Raw genomic sequence first — 18,472 nt, 5'->3', positions numbered from 1 at the left:
TCCACCCAATCTTTACGAGAAAACTACAGAAGTTACTTTCTACTCTAAGAAAGTAATTGGCAACCCACAAATAACCATTTAAGTCGTTTGTCTATTCTTGATTGTGATCCTTTGAAGCTTCACTCATTTATTGTATCACTGCAAATTAGATGCAGGAGGGATGAAACAAACAATAGGAAGGTGTCCGTGATTAATTTATAACTGACAATATCACAATTTTCTGACCTTTTATAGACAGCAAGTGCTGTGAAAAGTGCATCAATTATGAAAATTAGTTGCAGCCCTACTCTGTCATTTATTCATAACTCATCCATAATAGAATGGAATACTGTTTAATATGCCATGCAATTATTAGAAGTATATAGGTAAGAGGAAAGGTGGTAGGTTAGGTAATACATCTGTTTTGTAATCATAGAAGTTAAAGAAAGACTGAAAGCCAATGTGTTGCATTTAAAAAATGCAGTCATGACCCTAAAGCTTTGAACCATAATGTGAATATCCCTCTCTGTATCAATATGAAATTACTGATGTTAATTCAGGCAACGTGCCAAACTGTCGACCTTCATACTTGAGCTGCTGAGAGACTAGCTGATGAACAGACTGCGTGTGTGCTCAGTATGCTGAGATCCACATAACCTGAGGCTCGTGGGTTTCAACATCCCATATGGGACCCGCCGAGCCCAATGAGCTGCCCTCAACAGTGCCCAGCACAAAACAGAATGAGAGATCAAAGGCCCCTCTGGCTGTTAGAGGTTCAGCCTATCAACCAACATTTGATGGTGAGAGACATCAGCGGGCCGGGTCATGAACCACCCAAAGTGCAGCTTGTTGTTCACTTTTCCTTTGATATTCAATAAACACTCACTCAGGGCTATTTCTTAATTCCTACGTCAGGTATAAGGACGGTCTGCCTCTGAGGATGTCTGACCAACCGTGGAACTACAGCCTTCAACAAAAATTTGGTCTGAACACATTGGAGATCAGAAGGTAGGTTACCAGCTCAGATCCCTAATTAAGTCTGATCGTCTCTGCAGAAAAATGTGTGAATATGACAGATTTGTATTAGATGGTGCATGTGTTGATAGCATGACCTTGCCATTGATTTATTGAGAAATACATTTTATATTCCTCATGCTATCAAAATAGATGTTTAAATTTCTTTTATCATATATAAATATCCTGCACTGTTGTCACCAGCAAGTTACTGGCCAAACAATAATGAAAAAGTGTTTTGTATTCATAATAATATTTTAGAGTTTAGAGACCTACGAGCTAGATAGACATACATGTATGTGATCTAAAAGCATTCTGCTAGCTGTTTCATTGGAACTTTAAGAGATGTGTGGTTGAGGAAAGGAATGGAACTGAAGTGTTATGAGATCAAAAGAGGCTGTCAAAATGAGAAATTAATGCTGGTGCTGTTTTGTAAGTCCGTGCCATTACCTAAATTCAAAGAATGAGGACAGTCAATTAAATGGAGTGGTCTGGTGGTTAAGCAGCACATCTCTCTCTTGCATTTGGGATTAATTTAACAGCCATTCTAACAGAGTAAAGTGTGCTGCCTGTAACAAAAATATGTGCAATAAGCAAAGATCTGTAACACTACAGATGTATTTTAACTTCAGCTTAATCTTCAACCACTTGCATTTTTAATGAATAAATTAAATTCTATATCCTCAGGTGCTCTCCTGATGATGCTGGCGAATATAAAGTGGTAGCCAAGAGTCCCCTGGGTGAAGCTATGACGTTTGGAACACTTGTGGTGAACTGTGAGTATTTTTATGTTTCATATCAGCTGCATATTGTTGGAAAACCATAATAGATAATGCAAAGATTTACAAGACAATGACTGCAATGATATGTAAGAGTTCTGTTCAGTTGGTAGCTCTTAAGTGGTAATGGGACATTTACACACCGGGATATGATTTTAAAAAAATAAATCATCTGGGATGATTTATACAATGTGGAGTCTTTTCAAACCTGGTGCTTACACCAATTCTCTCCTCAAAAACATACAAGTGGTTGGCGTCAGCAACTAAGTTTGACACAACTACACACACACTACTTAAAAATTGATAGCACTGCCCCCTACTGGCATTTTCTGCTATGGCTTGATAAATGCTCACACATTATCTCAGATAGATAGTTGATAGATTGTGTTTTAAGGGCTATTGTTGTAGTTTAAGGTCATACATTACAAATTCCTCCCTCTATATTCATAAACACATGAGCATATCTGTTCAGATAATTAGTTGCTAGTTAGTTATTGTAGATGGAAAAAACTGCCAGAACCGAGGGAAGCAAAAATGTATTTAAACTACAAATAGTAAGATTAACTGTAATTAAATTAAAACACAAACATCTGATTTTTTAAAATCATTTCTTTGTAGCCAAAAGCACCTGAATCACAAAGACAAATGTAACGTGCGGGATGGCAAAGTGGAAACTGTTATTTCTTAGTATCAACACCAAGTACCTACTCATTGTCATGCACAATTCAACACCACTGATGCAACACTTGTTACACAAACCTAGAAGTAGACAAATGCCTGCGATGCCTGCGTTCAAGTATAAATAAAGACTACTCACTGCTAGTTGAACTCAGCGAGTGTTGCAGACTGGAACTGTCTCAGGATATTTCGTCATCTGTGCTCTTGCAGGTAGGTCTGTCGTAAAGGCCAGCAGTTGATTTAGGCCATCTGTTTCCATCATCCTGGATGTTAAGTGAAAATATTCTTGAGTCAAAACCGTAGATTAAAATAAACAGCATATGTCTCGACAGTATATTTTAACCAGTATTTGTACTTAGACTGTAAATATAACTTATTAAAGGTCTAAAAACTGGCGGCATAAGTGTGGAAGAGGAGGTTGGGGTTAGTATAAGGGGTAGTACCTGTCCAACATCAGTTAGCTGCTGAGGTGTTAGCACTTCCACTTATTTTTCCCTCACTTTTTCCACCCCCCTCGGGCCGACCACAGGTACCTCAACATCTTACTTCCTCACGGCCACAGGAGACTTTGAGTTGGAAGAAGAAATTCGGCTGTATTGTTTACAACATTATATTTTTTAGTAAACCAGGTAGCTTTATTTTCGAAATCGACGAAGCAGTTAGCGCGAGTATCCACTTGACCGAAGCCCCGCCCCTACCGTTAGCCAGGCAGTTGGTTTGACTATTGCTAGGCAACTCGCAGTCCAAACGGATGTCGTCATCTGCCTTCATCAAAAATGACGAAAAATTGAACAGTTCAGTGTTTTTTGCGCTTCAGTTAAATGCGCCTGGGTTAAGGTAGGTAACAATAGGCACAAGTCTAAATTGCTCTTGTGGAATTAGCTGTCGGAATGATAAGAGTTAAGCCAGTTGAATTTATGAGTCCATTTAAAGTGTTCTGGTTTAGGGGAACATAATCTCACTTAAAAATCAGATGCTATACTTATCTCTCCATAATTCAAGTGCTGGCAGTAATGTATGTAGTGCTTAGGTCTCAAGTGGGAGGCCCAGCTGTTCTACTTTCTAAAAGTAATGTTAGAGTGCGTTTAAGTTGGAAAAGAGAATATCAGCTGATGTAGACCTATTGAGATAGTAATTTAAACTCTAACTATTTAAATAGGTTATCAGTATTGTAACTAGCCTATGAAATTCAGTCAGGTAATAAAATGTACTATTTTTGGCAGGGACACATGATATCATAAATGCCCCTGACACTTTCTTGCCCAAATAAGTATTGGTATTACCATCCTCCTTAAGAAAGCCTAAAGCAGATTATTTCGAGTGAATTTTTCCCAATGTTCTTTCCCGATTATCTTATTTTCTACATATATTACATATTTGAATGGGAGTCTACCACAGACTAGAATGATTAAGCACTCAACAACAATTAATTATGATAGGGATGGATTGAGTAGTGGTTGTTGAACATCTACAGTGAGCCTCAAGGCACAATTCATAATAATAATGTTTTTTTACACCTTTTAAATGACCCATCTTTTCTTGAAAGCAGTGCCTGGCAGTGCAGTTCTCCAACATTGTAGATAAATAAGATGGTCAGGGCTTTAATGAGACACTTCAAGGCTTGTCCTTGCTATCTATATTTCACAAAGGCTTTCTCCATTGTTAAAAATAGGTAAAAGGGAATATAAGATGTGAGTTGCATAAACGTGGTGTTGCCAGGTTTGATTTGTCTGCTGTTTCTCTCCATCTCTTGCCCCTTCAATTTCACAATATCTGGCTCTGTTTCTGTCTCCATCTCTGACCCACCCTGCCTCTCTCCGATCGGTCCTGGTTTGTCGCTCTGCCACTCTGCGATTCAGCATATCAAGGAGCCGTGGCTGGTTCAGAGCACTCGCAGACCCGGGGTAAGTTTCACGCCAGGGCCTAATGAAAACTGTCCCCTTTCATTTTCTCTGCCAACCTTTGAAGTTTCTTCCCTCCACCGGTAAACGAGAGGGAGGGCTGGGAGGCTTTGAAGGCTGTGACACAACACTCTGCTCTGCTGTGCATGCTGCACCTCATAAAGACAGATATGGATGGATTGAAAGGGAGCAGCGTGTTGACAGTGTTTGTTTGTCATGGGAGTTTATGTTTCTGTGTGGGTGTCCATGTCCATGGATATACGGGTGTTAAGGAAGACTATTTGTGGGAGAGTTGCTGCAGGGATGTAAACACTTGCTTCCAATTGAGCAGAAACGACAGTCATGTATATTTCATTTCAGGAAGAGCCAGGGATGTAATCCTTTTCGCTCCGAGCTGTGGAGCATCTCATAATGGCTGTGGTACTCTTTGGCCTAAATCAGTCGGCACAATGTATTCTGTCATCACCAGAAAAACAACTGCTTTACCCGTTTGTTTAAATGCCGGAGAAAACAGCCTTCAGATTACCAAAAAGGGCCTCTTGGAATATGAAGTAAGACCCTGCTCTTTCGATAGCAAAAGAAGAAGTAGTATAACATTGTTTTAGGGTAATTGAATGAGTCAGAAATGTAACTTTAGCAGGAAAGAACATTGTACTCACTTTTTTTACTTAAATGTAGTGGAGCAGAGACTCAGCAAGAGACCGCTTTATAACTGGGAAAACAGAACAGGAAACTTCCTTTAAAGGTCACCGCTGAACCATATAATTTTGACCAATAACTGGTATGTTTTCTTAATCCTGCACAGACAAATTCCAGTTAGTTTTGCATCTACGGTACAGTACTAAGTGAAGGCAGGGCTGTGGAAACGTGCAGTTTCATGAATTTCCTCTCCCAATTTCCTTTCTCAATAGAGGATTATTGTTATTTGATGCATTCTCTCACATCCAGTAGTGACTTTCATTGTTAGATTAAAGGAGGGATATGTTTAACTGTTCTCCGACATATGTGAGAACGTTACCCTAAAAGAATATATTGATGAAGTTAATTGAAGTTGTAATCTCCTAGATTTCATTTTTGGTCTCTGTGGCGGCACCTATGGCGATAAACGGTAATTGCGGGAGCAAACTTCCCAGATATCCAAACAGTGTCGCATGTGTGACATCTACGGTTGGCTCCGGTTGTAACTCTTGATTTTTCGCTTTCCTTTTTAGACTGTTTGCTTCATCTGAGCGTCGACTTTGTTTCTTTTTCTTTGGATTTTCACTTATTTTTTAAGTTGTATCTGTAGTCATCGTTTTTTTTTTTTTTTGATCAGCCATAGTAGATTACTGTTTACTCGCAACACTTGCAGAGACCGGAAAAGCAGCCACTTAGCTCCGCCTACCCTCTCTGGCAGACCTGAAACAGAACTAAATGGAGATCTTTGCGAGGACTACTTTAAATCAGCTTTAAAGATGAAAATTATGTTTCTTGCTATATAAAAATAACAAAACTGTACCATTTTTAAAACATTTCCCTTTGAAATTACTTTAAAGAGGGACAAAATGTCAACCAATATCTTGCAAATACACCATTGCTTGTGTTATGTACATGCAATGCAATGCAATACATTTCCCACACATTAAGCAGCAATCATTTACAGCAAAGCTTTCTCAGCATGTAGTGCTATCAAGGTCTGTATGCTGCCGGAATGAAGAAGAGAGAATTGCATGCTGCCATTTCCATATAACTGCTGCCTGACTATCCCACATGGAGCAGATCGAATTTTCCAACATGAATCACTCAATAAACAAAAGCACGACTGTGGTGAATCTATCTTAATCATCGCTGCACTGAGGGAAGCATTGGTGTGAGCGTTTGAATCATGGGGGGAAAAAGATCAAAGCTTTATGCACACGCCTCTGATAGCCTGGACTGCCAAGTAGAACAAGATCATTGTCAGAAACATGTCACAGTCCCTCAGATTCATCCCTGAGAATGAGATTTTTGACAAGACCTCATGGCACACATATCTCTCACTTCCAGATTGCATTGCTTCAGTGCTTTGACAAGTGAGGAACTGTCGTAGCTGAAGGAATAACTTCAGGGATTGTTCACTTAAAAGGATATATTGTCAGCTTTTCTGCTGTCCTATCTTGTTTCCTCCAGGGGTTGCCTCTCCTGATTGTCCTTTGTCTCTCGGATGAAGCAGAGGGTCTTTGTCTATTATGACATCTTGGAAGATGGTCTGTTTTATTTCATTAAGACACTGTTGGTGGCTAAGTTCAGTCTGACTAGTGTGAGAAACTGAAGAAGGAAAGCTTGTTACTGCTAGCTTGCAGAGAATATAGTAATATTTCTAGAGACATCAGAGCACTTTCTGAGATAGTGAAATGAGCGCCTGTTTCTTATCAACTGGAATCAGCAAATTTCTTTCTGTCCGCCAGTTACCTTCTGCTTCCTGGTTCCTCTCCTCTTTACCTGTCGTGCTTCTTTTATTTATAGTGATTCGAAGGAGGTCTGTGCAATTTCAAAGTGCAACTCCCACCCAAATTATTACCATCTGAAATATATTTTCGCTGCAGTATGGCTGTGTTTGGAGTAGACCTACTTTTTCCATATCAATTTTATCTGTGCTCTGCCACAGCGAGGAGAGCGAATGTGCATATATACTGATGAAAGTGCTTCTCTCCTCTTCATTTTTCATTCTTAAACTTTCTTTCCCTGCTACTATCTTAGTGATTCGTCTGCAAGTTTTCCTCCTTTCTGCTCTTTTTCATTTACTTCTACTACTGCATCGTCTCCCTGCTTTCCCTCACTTCTCATACTAATCTTTTTCTCCTTTGTCCCCCTCCAATCCATCTTTGCTGACCCCCTCTCTCCAAGCAGCGAGGGTCCAAGAAGAAGCCCAGTTTGGCATCACTTTCCCCACAACATGGGTGAAGGAGGGCGACATCCTCACCCTGCAGTGCACCTTCACCTCGGCTCTGCTGTCCTCCCAGCAAGATGTCAGCTGGTTCAGAGATGGTAAGTGCTGTAAAGTAGGAGTCACACAGTATAAGCCAGAGTTGTTCTATTGGACTGTCAGTTCATTTTTTTATGCTGCAGGCATCCAGCTGCATCAGTCCAGCAATGTGGACATTAATACAGTCGACAACAAGGCCTCCATCACATTAAGGGCTGCACACAAGGAGTATGAAGGTGTTTACACTGCCAGACTGAGGACCTATGACGAAATCCAGGAACACAGTGCTTTTGTTTATGTCCAAGGTGAGTTGGAGCATCAATCAAATCAGTTTTGATGTATAACCCCCATTTGATCCTTAACTTATTATGTGAATAACTGGTTAATAATCACTTGTGACCAACTAGAAGTGTGTGGCGGTGCCTATATCTGCAGACACCCTGCCCCTGCCTTCATTTTTAATGTTTAGGACATTTCTGTACATCAACTTTTGGACAGGGGTGCATATCCTGCAGCCAACCGCATAGGTCAGGACTCAAAACAACGTAGTGACCAGGTTACATCGCTGCTCCGTCATTCCCCTATCGAAGAGGCCACACAGAGCATGCAGGAATAAGCTTTGCTGTATTTACACAAAACCTTGCAATGGCAGGGTTGCACAAAGGTGTGGGTGTGTTTACTTTTGCTTTAGAAACCTAACCAATGTAAAGGAAAAACATGCCCTTTCAGGTGCCCTCCCAATGCATAAAATGTGATAACGTGAGCTCTGGGTGCCTTTGCCGTGGATAAATGATACCCTCATGGGATGCCTCTGTAGTTGAAAATGACCCGCTTTTGTTGTCATTTTTTTAAATATACCCCTGCAGTAGCTATACTCACATAGTATAACATTTTAATCTAAACCAGGGTTTGGTTTCACATGCACTCACATCTTTGTGCAGGCTGGTGGCCCATGGCATATAGCAGGTGCCCTTTTTGCAGGTGCCATCTTTGAATAGTGCGTTAGGAAATCCTACTCATTCTGCCTTCAACTGTTGGACATTTGTGGGACAAAACTATCTCAACCCAAGGTCCTTTGACTAGCTTTTTCGAGGGCTTTCAATCATCTCACAGTCTGCATCACCATATGAAATTTACTGAGCAACCCCCTCTCAAATGCTGAATAGTGTCTCTACAGCCTGTCAAGCTGCGTTTCAAGTGAGATGCTTTATTCTTCAATAACTGACAGAAACTTAGGAGTGACCTCGAGGGCCTCGCATGCAAAAATGCCTGTTTTTGCCGATGGAATCATCATTTGTTATCCAAAGCTGGATGAATGTTGTTTGGACTGAAACCTTCACTCAAAACACAATTTGTATTCACCAGACTTCGGTTTTACTTTCATTTCCTGTCAGCAAACTACCACGAGTCATACGGGGAAATTGGACCATCAATCAAGCTGTTCTTGCTGTACAGTGCTTGTTAACTTTGTTCAGTGAAACTATGTATTCTTTACAGACTGCTCTTTACTCTCGTACATTGTTTGCAGCATGCAAATAAACCAGAGAACAGCTCCCACTTGACTTATCAAACATTTGAAATGTGTCTAAGGCTTGGCTTGTGAGTCTCAATGTTAAATTAGTGCTTGCTCATGTATGCATAGCATTTAAAGTCCCACAGTCAGAGTACTGAATCATTCATGAACTTTGAGTGAACCTATAACACAATTAAATAAACACATGTATGACACTTTAATGCAAACCGAATCTTGCTGCAAAGCTTACCCCAGGTCTCGTTCTCTTATTATGGAGCTTAATCTTCACCAGAGCTGGAGGTACTAATTAGTGAATCGGCAAACTTCCCTGATTGTGGATTTTCTCCTTCATTCAGCCTTCATGTATTTGCATTACAAATAGGCGGTACAGGAGAGCAAGTGGAGGGAATGGAGGAAGGGAAGGTGAGAATGCAAATTTAAAGCAGGAAAGAGATTTGATGATGTTGCTGTTGAGTCTTTTGTTAAGAAAAACATTATCCCTCGCCTCAAGAAAGGTTTGGGAACATGTCACATCCGATCATTTCTATCCGCTTAGCATAATTTCATCATTCCTATTCCTGCCTGCTCTGCATCTCATTACATCTACTGGCTCTGATTGTATTATGTATATGTATCCAGTAATGTGTGTTAATCTGTAACTTTATACAGCTGTAGCTATCAGTTAAATAATATTTAAATGTCATGGGCCTGAAAACCTGAAATAATTCCACCATACAATTTCTTCTGCTCTAGTTTTTCTGTCTCATCTTCTTCTTTCCTCTTACTTTCCATGTTTGGCATCACTTTTCTATTTGCCCACTATCAATGTCAGACACTTGTTTTTAAGCCAAATAATTATTTTGCCTATGTGCAAGGAATTCCTTCATATTCCTCAGTGTATTTCTTCTAAAACGTTCTCCTCTTTATGCTGCAGATGCATCAGCTGCTGTGCTGGGAGGTCCCGCCTCTCCTCTGGCTGTGCAGGTATCTGACATCAACAAGGACTACGTCTTCCTCACGTGGCAGCCACCCAGTGCTGATGGATCCTCCCCTGTGCAGGGGTATTATGTGGAAAGGTGAGGGTAAGCCTAGTTTAACCCCCCACTTCTCAAATGTTTCAGCGATTTGAGGATTTGACTTAAATCAAAATAGAAGCGATAGCTTGGAAAGAGCAGTAAACAATCCCACCACAAGGACTATTTTATCAAGAGAAGGAGGTTGTCAAGGAAGTGTAAATGTTCAAACTTTGAACGTCTTCTGAAGGAACTTCTCGTCTTCACTCCATTGGGCTCTAAGTCTGATTATGGAGCTAGTTGAGGGTAAAAGTGTGTATCAAATGTCCCTTTTTGCAGTGGGGCAGGTAAGAGGTTCAGACAGGTAAAAATAAGAGTTCAGGTAACAGAAGCTGAAAAGCAAGAGCATAAAGTAACATTGTCAATCTGGCAGTGGATAAGTGGGAATGGGACTATACACTGCAGGGTTGTAAGAGAAAGTGAAAAGGTGAATGTGACAGGTGAGAGTCTCAGGACATCTAATGGATGGAAGGAGAATGGCGATGCAGGGGCCTGGGGGAAGTGGAGAAGAGGCTGACGGGAAGAACACAGCAGCAGATTTAGAAAACAGGACTGGGGCGGATATTGTTACAAAATGACTGCACAATAAAATGTCTACTTTTTGTTACATAGAACTGTTTAGAATGATGCCAAACTAGGCATTTTTTGTTGATTTAGCATTTGACATTGTGCTTCTGTAGAAATAATTATCTCAATAGTCTAGGGAACAGAGATAAGATCTTCCACGGTGAACTCTCACTTTCTACATTGTTTTTTGAGCAATATCTTGTATCACAAATCAACAACAGACCTGCAGTAAGGATCTGGTCTTGTTCTGTGTGCTGCTGGAAATGGGACTGGGGCAGTTAAAGATGGCGGTGGCCGCAACCAGCAGCAGTGTTACATCCATTTGGCAGAGTGCACATGAGATGGATGGTATAGACTATAATTATCAGGCCACAACAGTGTGTTAACATCAAAGTCAAAGACTCCCAGAGGAGAACAGGTGCTGCACTTATCACCAGCACCAATCAGTCAGGATCGTCCTGTACATGTGTGTGTGTTTGTGTCTGTCTGTGAATATGTATTTGTGCAGTAGTGCTTAAGTTTTCATGCGAGTGTGTTTGTTAGATGGTATTCTATTTCGTATAGTGTATTAGTGTATGTGTTTTGGCGTTCTTGTGTACTTTTTTTATTCAGTGAAGAGGCCACAACTCCTGAATGTTATTGGGTGAGGAAAGGAAAGTGTAAGATACAGTACCTCCCAGTTCCCTAGCAACCTCCTTACAGTTAGAAAGCGGCTCTCTTTTCTGTCTTTGTTTTGTTTGCAAGTGGCAGCAGTTTGTTATTGATGTTGTATAATCTGAGCATGCATTCTGCTTGAAAAATCTGTTAGTATTGTGTTGGTAGGCCCATTATTTTCACATGATGGTCTCTGGTCACAATTATAGGTCTTCGTGGGGTATTTACTGACTTAGATGTATTGTTGTGCAGGCTAAAATTGTTTGCAATTGTTTTTCTAATGTTGCACCCTGCAGACTGCACACAGTGGGGTTCAAGCATTACGTATTGGAGTCTGTGTTTACCTCTTACTCAAATGTCTTTCTTTTTTTGTGTCCTTCAGATATGAAGTTGGTCAGGGTGACTGGGTGCGTTGCAATGTGCACATACAGAAAATGTGCTACTACCCGGTGTTTGGGCTGAAGGAAGGAACTCAGTACCAGTTCAGAGTCCGTGCTGTAAACAAGGCCGGAGCAGGGCGCCCTTCCAAAGCTACAGAGCCCGTCCTCACTGGAGACCCCCTTGAACACACCAGAACCATGGGTAACATATTACACACTCTGAGTTGAACTTGAACATTCATTCTGTCGGTTCATTTGTGGTTTGAAGCTAAAAAAAAACAGAATAACTGCACTGAGTGATTGTAGATATGTGCTTTTATCATGAATTGAAGAGCAAAAACACAGTTCGGTCTACTTGCTGACCATGAACTCCCCTTAAGAAATCTCAAAATTCATGCAGTATCATCTGGCAACCATGGTAACACATATGCACGTCAGCATGCAAGTGTGAGATTTTACCTGAGAGCAGTTGAAAACCACAGCTGTGCTGAGCTCATGTCCTAATCCGTGTGTTTTCGCTGCGAGGTCCTCATTATAAACTGACTGAAAATTAGTCAAACAGTGCAACCACACAATAATTATCACCGCTGTACAAGACGCCTGTTTTTTTTATCCTGTTCATTATGATATACAGTATGAGGTCCACTTGTAGTCTATAATATTAATGCTCCTAATCACGTATTTCTTTATTAGCTCATCAGACAAAGGTAAGTAAACAATAACAGTAGAGTGTAAGTGTAGCTTGACCTGCTATTAATCCACCTAATTTGATTAGGGATCCATGCAGCGCTTTCGGTGAAGAATCAAAGTCACAATGAATAAGTCCAATGAATAAGTTACTTGTCGTTCATGCTTACAGCTCTTGGCCCATTGGGAAGATGAAAGAAGCCATTTTTAAAGGGTTAACTCAAGGGGCATTGTGGGTAATAGGAGAGCCAGATTTTTTAGAGATAGAACGTCAAAGAATGTGTGGCATAAAACAACATTATGTCTATTATGTCAATTTTAATCATTTTTTTACGCGAACCATCGTGAGTTCAACAATGTAAACAGGAGTGCAACACTTACCGTAAATTCTTTAATATAAGTCGTAATGGAATATAAGGCGCAGTCTGTTTTGGGTTGTATCGCAGAGGGAAAAAAAAGGTTTTTCTAGAGCTACACATTCAAAACACACAAATTACAGCCGACCATCTGTTTTCACCATGTCGAGTTTGCATTCCTGCTAGCTGCCGGTGCCGTAGTTGAGCTCAGCCTACGGTAACGTTGATTGTTGTGAAGGTGGCGGCTGCACTGGCGATCACGATGACGCATATCCGTGACAAAGCTTAAGATAGATTACAGCCCCATCGTCTGGGTTAAATACCGTAACACAATAAAATACCTCTCTCTGCATTTCATACTGGTATATTGGTTGCACTGGTGTATAGGACGCAGCGCACTTTTTAGATGGGAAAAACAAAATTATTAAAGGGGATCTTATACACCAAATTTTATGGTAAATGCCGACCATAACCCTTTGCCACATCTTAAAGAGTGGTATTATGCAGTTTCACATTTTAAGATATATAATGTTACAATGTTGGATGTCCAGACGAAATGTGGGTGAAGTTTCAAATCTGTAGGTAAAAGTATGTTGGAGTAATCCCCAGGCTTCTCAGCTCAGTCTGCAGGCTGCTGTGAACACCAGGTTTCAGGCAGTTTTTTCTAAGCCTCAGCAGCTTATGCTAAGCTACTCCACAGGTATCACAGAGTGAAATCTGAAGTTTGAAATTAGCATAATAACCCCCCTTTAAAATGTAGTGTCAGATGTCTAATGTATAAATGTATTACGTCTGATGTATACATTAACTTTGTCAGGACTTAATGAACCAGGCTACAGCTGATTTATTGGGCCACAAAACAGTTGGCCAACAAACTGCTGTATTGCTACTTAGTATTGATTCTACAAGTCTCTGTAACTCTACTATAGTGATAAACACAGTTCTTCCAAATGGTACCTGCTGTTTTGACCGTTGGCCTTTAATTTATTTCTACCTATGACTACAAAGAGCATCAGTAATGTGGTTGAGTCTCCTTCTTAGTATTAATTTACCTCCTTTGCCTTGGTTTCTGTGTTAGACCTGCAAAGATATCTGCACTACCAGAGAAAACAGATACAGGTTTGTGGATCTCATTTTATAAAGCCGGAAGGTCCAGCATTCGTTTTTCTGCAACAGCTTCTTAATGGCGTTCTGGAGTGCAACAATTTGTTTCTTAGAAGATTACTTTAAGGACGTTTAGGTTTTGTTAAATACTTTTATACGGTGGGGTCAGAGAATGATCGAATTAAATCTAATGTAGAGTGTGTGTGCGACTGCGAGTGTGTGTTAGAGGAGGACAGATGGGCTGTGGTCAGAAGCTGTGGATCATTAAACACAGATGAAGGACAGACAGAAGGTTGACTTGCCTCCAGCCTGCTCTCCATCCTTCCATGTCGCTCTGTCACCTTTTTGTAGCTCTGGCTCTCTTACCCGTGGCTGCTCCTCTTACATTAACACTAATAGTGTTATCATGGGCTCTCATATAACTTCATTACCCTGATATCCTCCTTCTTTCTTCCCTCTGCTCCCTACCTATCTCTCTCTCTTTGTATGTGTCTCCCTCCCTTTCTCAGTGGTCAAAGTCGACAGAGGAAGGAAAATAACCATTACAAAAGATGAACTGGAAGGTGAGAATGTTGTATTTTTCTATCAGAGTGTATAATTGCATCATAAAAAGATGTAATTCGAACATTTAAACGCCTGATTTCAAACAGCATCTATGTTTTACTGGCACACGAGGCGCTGCCTTCTCATCCGTAGGCCGCCCGGGCTTGTGGCTTAATGCATCTTTGTATTATATATACCAACGAGCTGCAGTAATTGTATGGCTGAGGCGATGAGCATTTGTTCCATTTACAGAAGTGAAGAGATTGAACAGTCCCTGGTCGGTTCCTGGTAAATGCACATAATGGCCCTAGGTAGTGTGAATGCCCGTGAAGAGGGCTGATAACCTTGGAAATGTAGCTCACAGACAGAGAGAGATGAAGGGAGAGGAGGAGACAACCAGAAAACAAAAGTGGCAAAGAGACAGGGCTATCTTTCATACACCCTATTCTGTGATGGAGGTTCAGACAAATACAGCTTCCTGGCTCCATGAATATTCAGTTGTTGTTTAACTAGAACACTTCTGATCATAGTTTAGTCACCAGGAAAATGTATCCTAGTAGTGTCCAAACTTATATCATGTGATCTGTGAGTAAAATGAAATTCAAGCCCTGTACTGTTGCACCTTGGATTTCAAATTTAGCAGAAACTGTGAGGTTAAATATCCAGTGTCCAGGATCGTGTCTGTTTTTGTCCCACAATTAACAAGTTATATGTGATTACCACATTTAGACAATTTCAGTTTGCTTAAATACGGGTACTAACATTCTGTTATAAATTATTTGCTGTAAATTAGGTTTTTTGATATTAGGATAACTGTGTTAATGCAGTACGTATGGAGCCTGAGTCCGGAGGTGATTAGCTTAGCTTAGCAAAAAGACTCTAAGCAGAGAGTACCTGTACCTTATTTACCCTTTTAATTAGTATAAACATGGATGTTAAAATGAAAAGTTGTGGTTTTACTGGGAGTTACTTGCTGTAACAATTTCTACTATTTATTTATTTATGCTAAGCTAGGCTAATCACCTCCTAGCTTCAGCCCAAAACTTAATGTACAGGTGAGTTTGATATCAATCTTCTCATCTAACTCATGGCAAAAATATGTCACACTTTTCCTCTATATATAACATAATATAGAAATACAAAATGAAACTTTAAGTGGTAAAAAAGGAAACATGAGTTCAAAAAAACGAAAAGATTTGACCATTCATGAACTATTTCATTTTTAGGCCTCGCATATTTCCTTGGTTTCTTTTGCTGCATGTTAATGATCATTAATCTGCTGTAATGTCCCAAGATAAAAAAGGGCTAGGAGTTCTACACATTATGGATGTAAAGCACCACCTCAACCTTACAATTTAACATCAGTCCTTTAACGAGATAGGCACTGTTTCATTTCAATTACAGTGTGCTTTAGAACAGAGCTACAACAATGTAAAATCACTCACTACTTCCAGACATCACAATACACACACATGCACACGCACGCGAGCAGAGAGCGCTCCTGCCAGATCAGCATCTCTCATCTCACTGCACTCTCTTTGGTCTGAGTTCCTCTCTGATCCACACTGCAGCTCTGTAACACCTCAGGGGATACACACACAGAGAGACAGACAGGCTCCAAAACTGAAGAATTTTGTGTAAATCTGAACACTTCTGTCGTCCTTGAGTCACTTGGAGTGTCATTGAAAGCTGGTCTAAGCAATTTGAATATATCTTATTTGGTATGTTTATGTAGAAGGAATGGAGGGGAAATTGAGGCTGCAAGGTAAATCTCACCAACTGTGTGCTTGACTCCAATTCACCGCACAGAAGCGTAACATTTCCTGACGCAAAGACTTTAAGAATAAGAGGATAAAAAAGGCAACGTCTGGGTAAGCACTTTTTGGAGTCGACATTCAATCTCACTGACCTTCACTGAACTTTTATCTTCCTCCTCCTCCTCCTCCTCCCCCTTTCTTGGCTCTGCAGGTCAGGTCAAAGCTCCCTTACCTCCCACAGATGTCCACGCCTGCGAAGTGAGCGACACCTACGTGGTGCTGAGCTGGACCGAGCCTGAACCCAGAGGCAGAGAGCCACTCACCTTCTACGTGGAGCGGGTCAGTCTTTACTCCTACACACACACACACACACACACACACAGAAATGTTTATTTTACAATAACTCTGGGGTTCTTGGTCGGTAGTTAGCCCCTGGCCCCACACCTAAACTGCCTTCCTATTGAAGGAGCACAGTAGGGTTTAAGCATATAAGCTACAAATCATCTGCTGCTGACCAACACATACTGCAACTTCTAAATTGGTTTCGCACCTCTGAGGCAGGCTTTAGTTTGAGATCATGCCAGTGCTGTAACAAATCAACTCGCAGACACTTGAAACTGGCTTTAAGAGGCAATCCATCATGTGTATTCTATAGTAAGGGGTGAAAGATTTATTGCTCTTAAATAGTAATAAATTTGGGACCGCATGGAAGGTTTTAAAAAGCGCTGCATTCAATGGAGCTCTGACATCTGACATTTGAGGGTTGGCTGCAACTTTAAGCTAAATTATCAAGGAGAAGGAGTCATTTTTTACTTAAATATTCCCACAAAAGTGAGGCTTTAGGGGCACTGGTGGAGCAACCCCCCCTTGTACAGAGGCTACAGTTGTTGACGCAGCAGCCGCAGGTTCGACTCTTGACCTCGGCCCTTTGCTGCATGTCATCCCCCCCTCTCTTCTCCCAATGTTTCCTGTCACTCTTCACTTTCCTGTCTAATAAAAGCAAAAAGGTCACAATTTTTTTTGTGCAGTGTCTGCAGAAAGAGACAACTGAAAGACATTTAGTTGTTTATCCATGAAGCCACTCTTGTTTCTCTTTAAGACATCACACCAGTAGTATGATCTAGATCTAGTTTTCCTGAATAATATCAAACGTTTTAGCATCTTTCAGCTCATTTTCTTGGTTTTCCAAAAATCACTTTCATCAAAGCGTCCAGCAGCCGCAGACAGCTAGTAGCTGCAAAAAGCTCTAATAATACCACTGTGCAAGCATTAAACAACAGACAGACGCAGTTATTGGCTAGCTGGTGAAGTGAAGCACCAATTCTCCCCTGGAAAAAGCCACTGTCAGTCAAAGCTGGCGTTCTCTGTAGATCGATAGAAGCAATAAGATTTGAAATCTGTGCCATAGCTGTGGAGAAAGTTGTACAAACAGCTCGTGGTGTCGCCCATTCTACATTCCTACAACACCCAGCATGCATTGCGCCCCTCCCTCTGAAAGGAACGGCGCAGCGAGAGATGCTGGAGTGAAACACTACCGCTTCACTGCAGACAACGGCTCAGAGCGGTACAGAAGCAGAAATATGACGAGAATATACCGGTGGATCGTCTAAAAAGTCTTCGGGTCTGCAGTCTACATTTCAAACCTGACAATTTTGAACGAGACATGACATCGGAGGCGGGCGTCCCAGATTGAGGAAGTGTAGTTTAGCGAGCTCTGCCAGATGATGTGTTTTACGTAGTCTGGCGGAGGTTTTCCAGGGCCCATTGGAGAAGCGGATAGCGTCAAACGGCAAACTGGCCCTTTAAGATCCAGATACTTCAGCAGTGGGTAGAGTGTAAACAGAACTAAAAGTAACGAACATTTGTCAGGAGGGCATATAACTTCCGATATATGCAAATGTTTCTCCTTATATATGTTTGAAGAATAATGTGGCAACTTCTTGCTGTTTCCCCCCATAAGCATCTAAAGGAAGTGATAAGCAGTAAAATGCCGTCACTGTGGAGCGTATGCTTATATAATACAATTAGATACATACTCTCTGTCTGGCACACACACACAAAAAAGTGTAAATACATTGAAACACAAACCGCCATCGTAATTAGTAATACCTACACATCCACTGAACACAAGGATCAATGTTCTTGCATCATCACTTCCTCCTCTTGCTTGTTGAGTTTGTTCAATCCAGTGCTGCTGGAACGTGAGCCAAATAAACAGCAGGCTCCTGACCACAGCACTAATAAAAGAGACACACACACACACACACACTTCTTCCACTGTGGTGTCACTTTAAGTGGGAATTTGTGGACTCATTAAAACAAACAGACCTTGATGTTGCTCTTTCATGCCATGTGCTTCAGAATTGGAGGTTTGATTGTGGTGCTTACATACTTGAAAGAGTCTTTGTGCTTTCTAATTGATTTAAAACCGCCCGGATCAGAGGTCTGTTTTATTTAGGAATTGTCAAAAGTGCATACTACCTAACTTAACTTGTTTATCACTGTTGTTTCTATTAAAACAACTGCACTCAGAGTTCAAATGG

The 18,472-nt window shown here is 40.9% G+C and overlaps 1 protein-coding gene across 1 annotated transcript in view; it reads left to right on the top strand.

The window, feature by feature from the left end:
• Positions 1–18,472, top strand: part of myom3 (myomesin 3) — a 57,048-nt gene that overhangs the window by 13,263 nt on the left and 25,313 nt on the right. The window contains exons 5-13 of the mRNA XM_069656281.1: positions 895–987; positions 1,681–1,769; positions 4,310–4,354; positions 7,220–7,357; positions 7,439–7,600; positions 9,743–9,884; positions 11,485–11,684; positions 14,139–14,192; positions 16,141–16,268. Coding sequence (XP_069512382.1) covers positions 895–987; positions 1,681–1,769; positions 4,310–4,354; positions 7,220–7,357; positions 7,439–7,600; positions 9,743–9,884; positions 11,485–11,684; positions 14,139–14,192; positions 16,141–16,268 — 1,051 coding nt within the window. The remainder of the gene's footprint in view (positions 1–894; positions 988–1,680; positions 1,770–4,309; positions 4,355–7,219; positions 7,358–7,438; positions 7,601–9,742; positions 9,885–11,484; positions 11,685–14,138; positions 14,193–16,140; positions 16,269–18,472) is intronic.

The sequence above is a fragment of the Semicossyphus pulcher genome, unplaced genomic scaffold (genome assembly GCF_022749685.1).
Source record: "Semicossyphus pulcher isolate SPU_LCO1_2020_fin unplaced genomic scaffold, fSemPul1.0.p SCAF_9, whole genome shotgun sequence".
Taxonomy (NCBI): Eukaryota; Metazoa; Chordata; class Actinopteri; order Labriformes; family Labridae; genus Semicossyphus; species Semicossyphus pulcher.
This window is presented reverse-complemented; position numbering and strand designations above follow the sequence as displayed.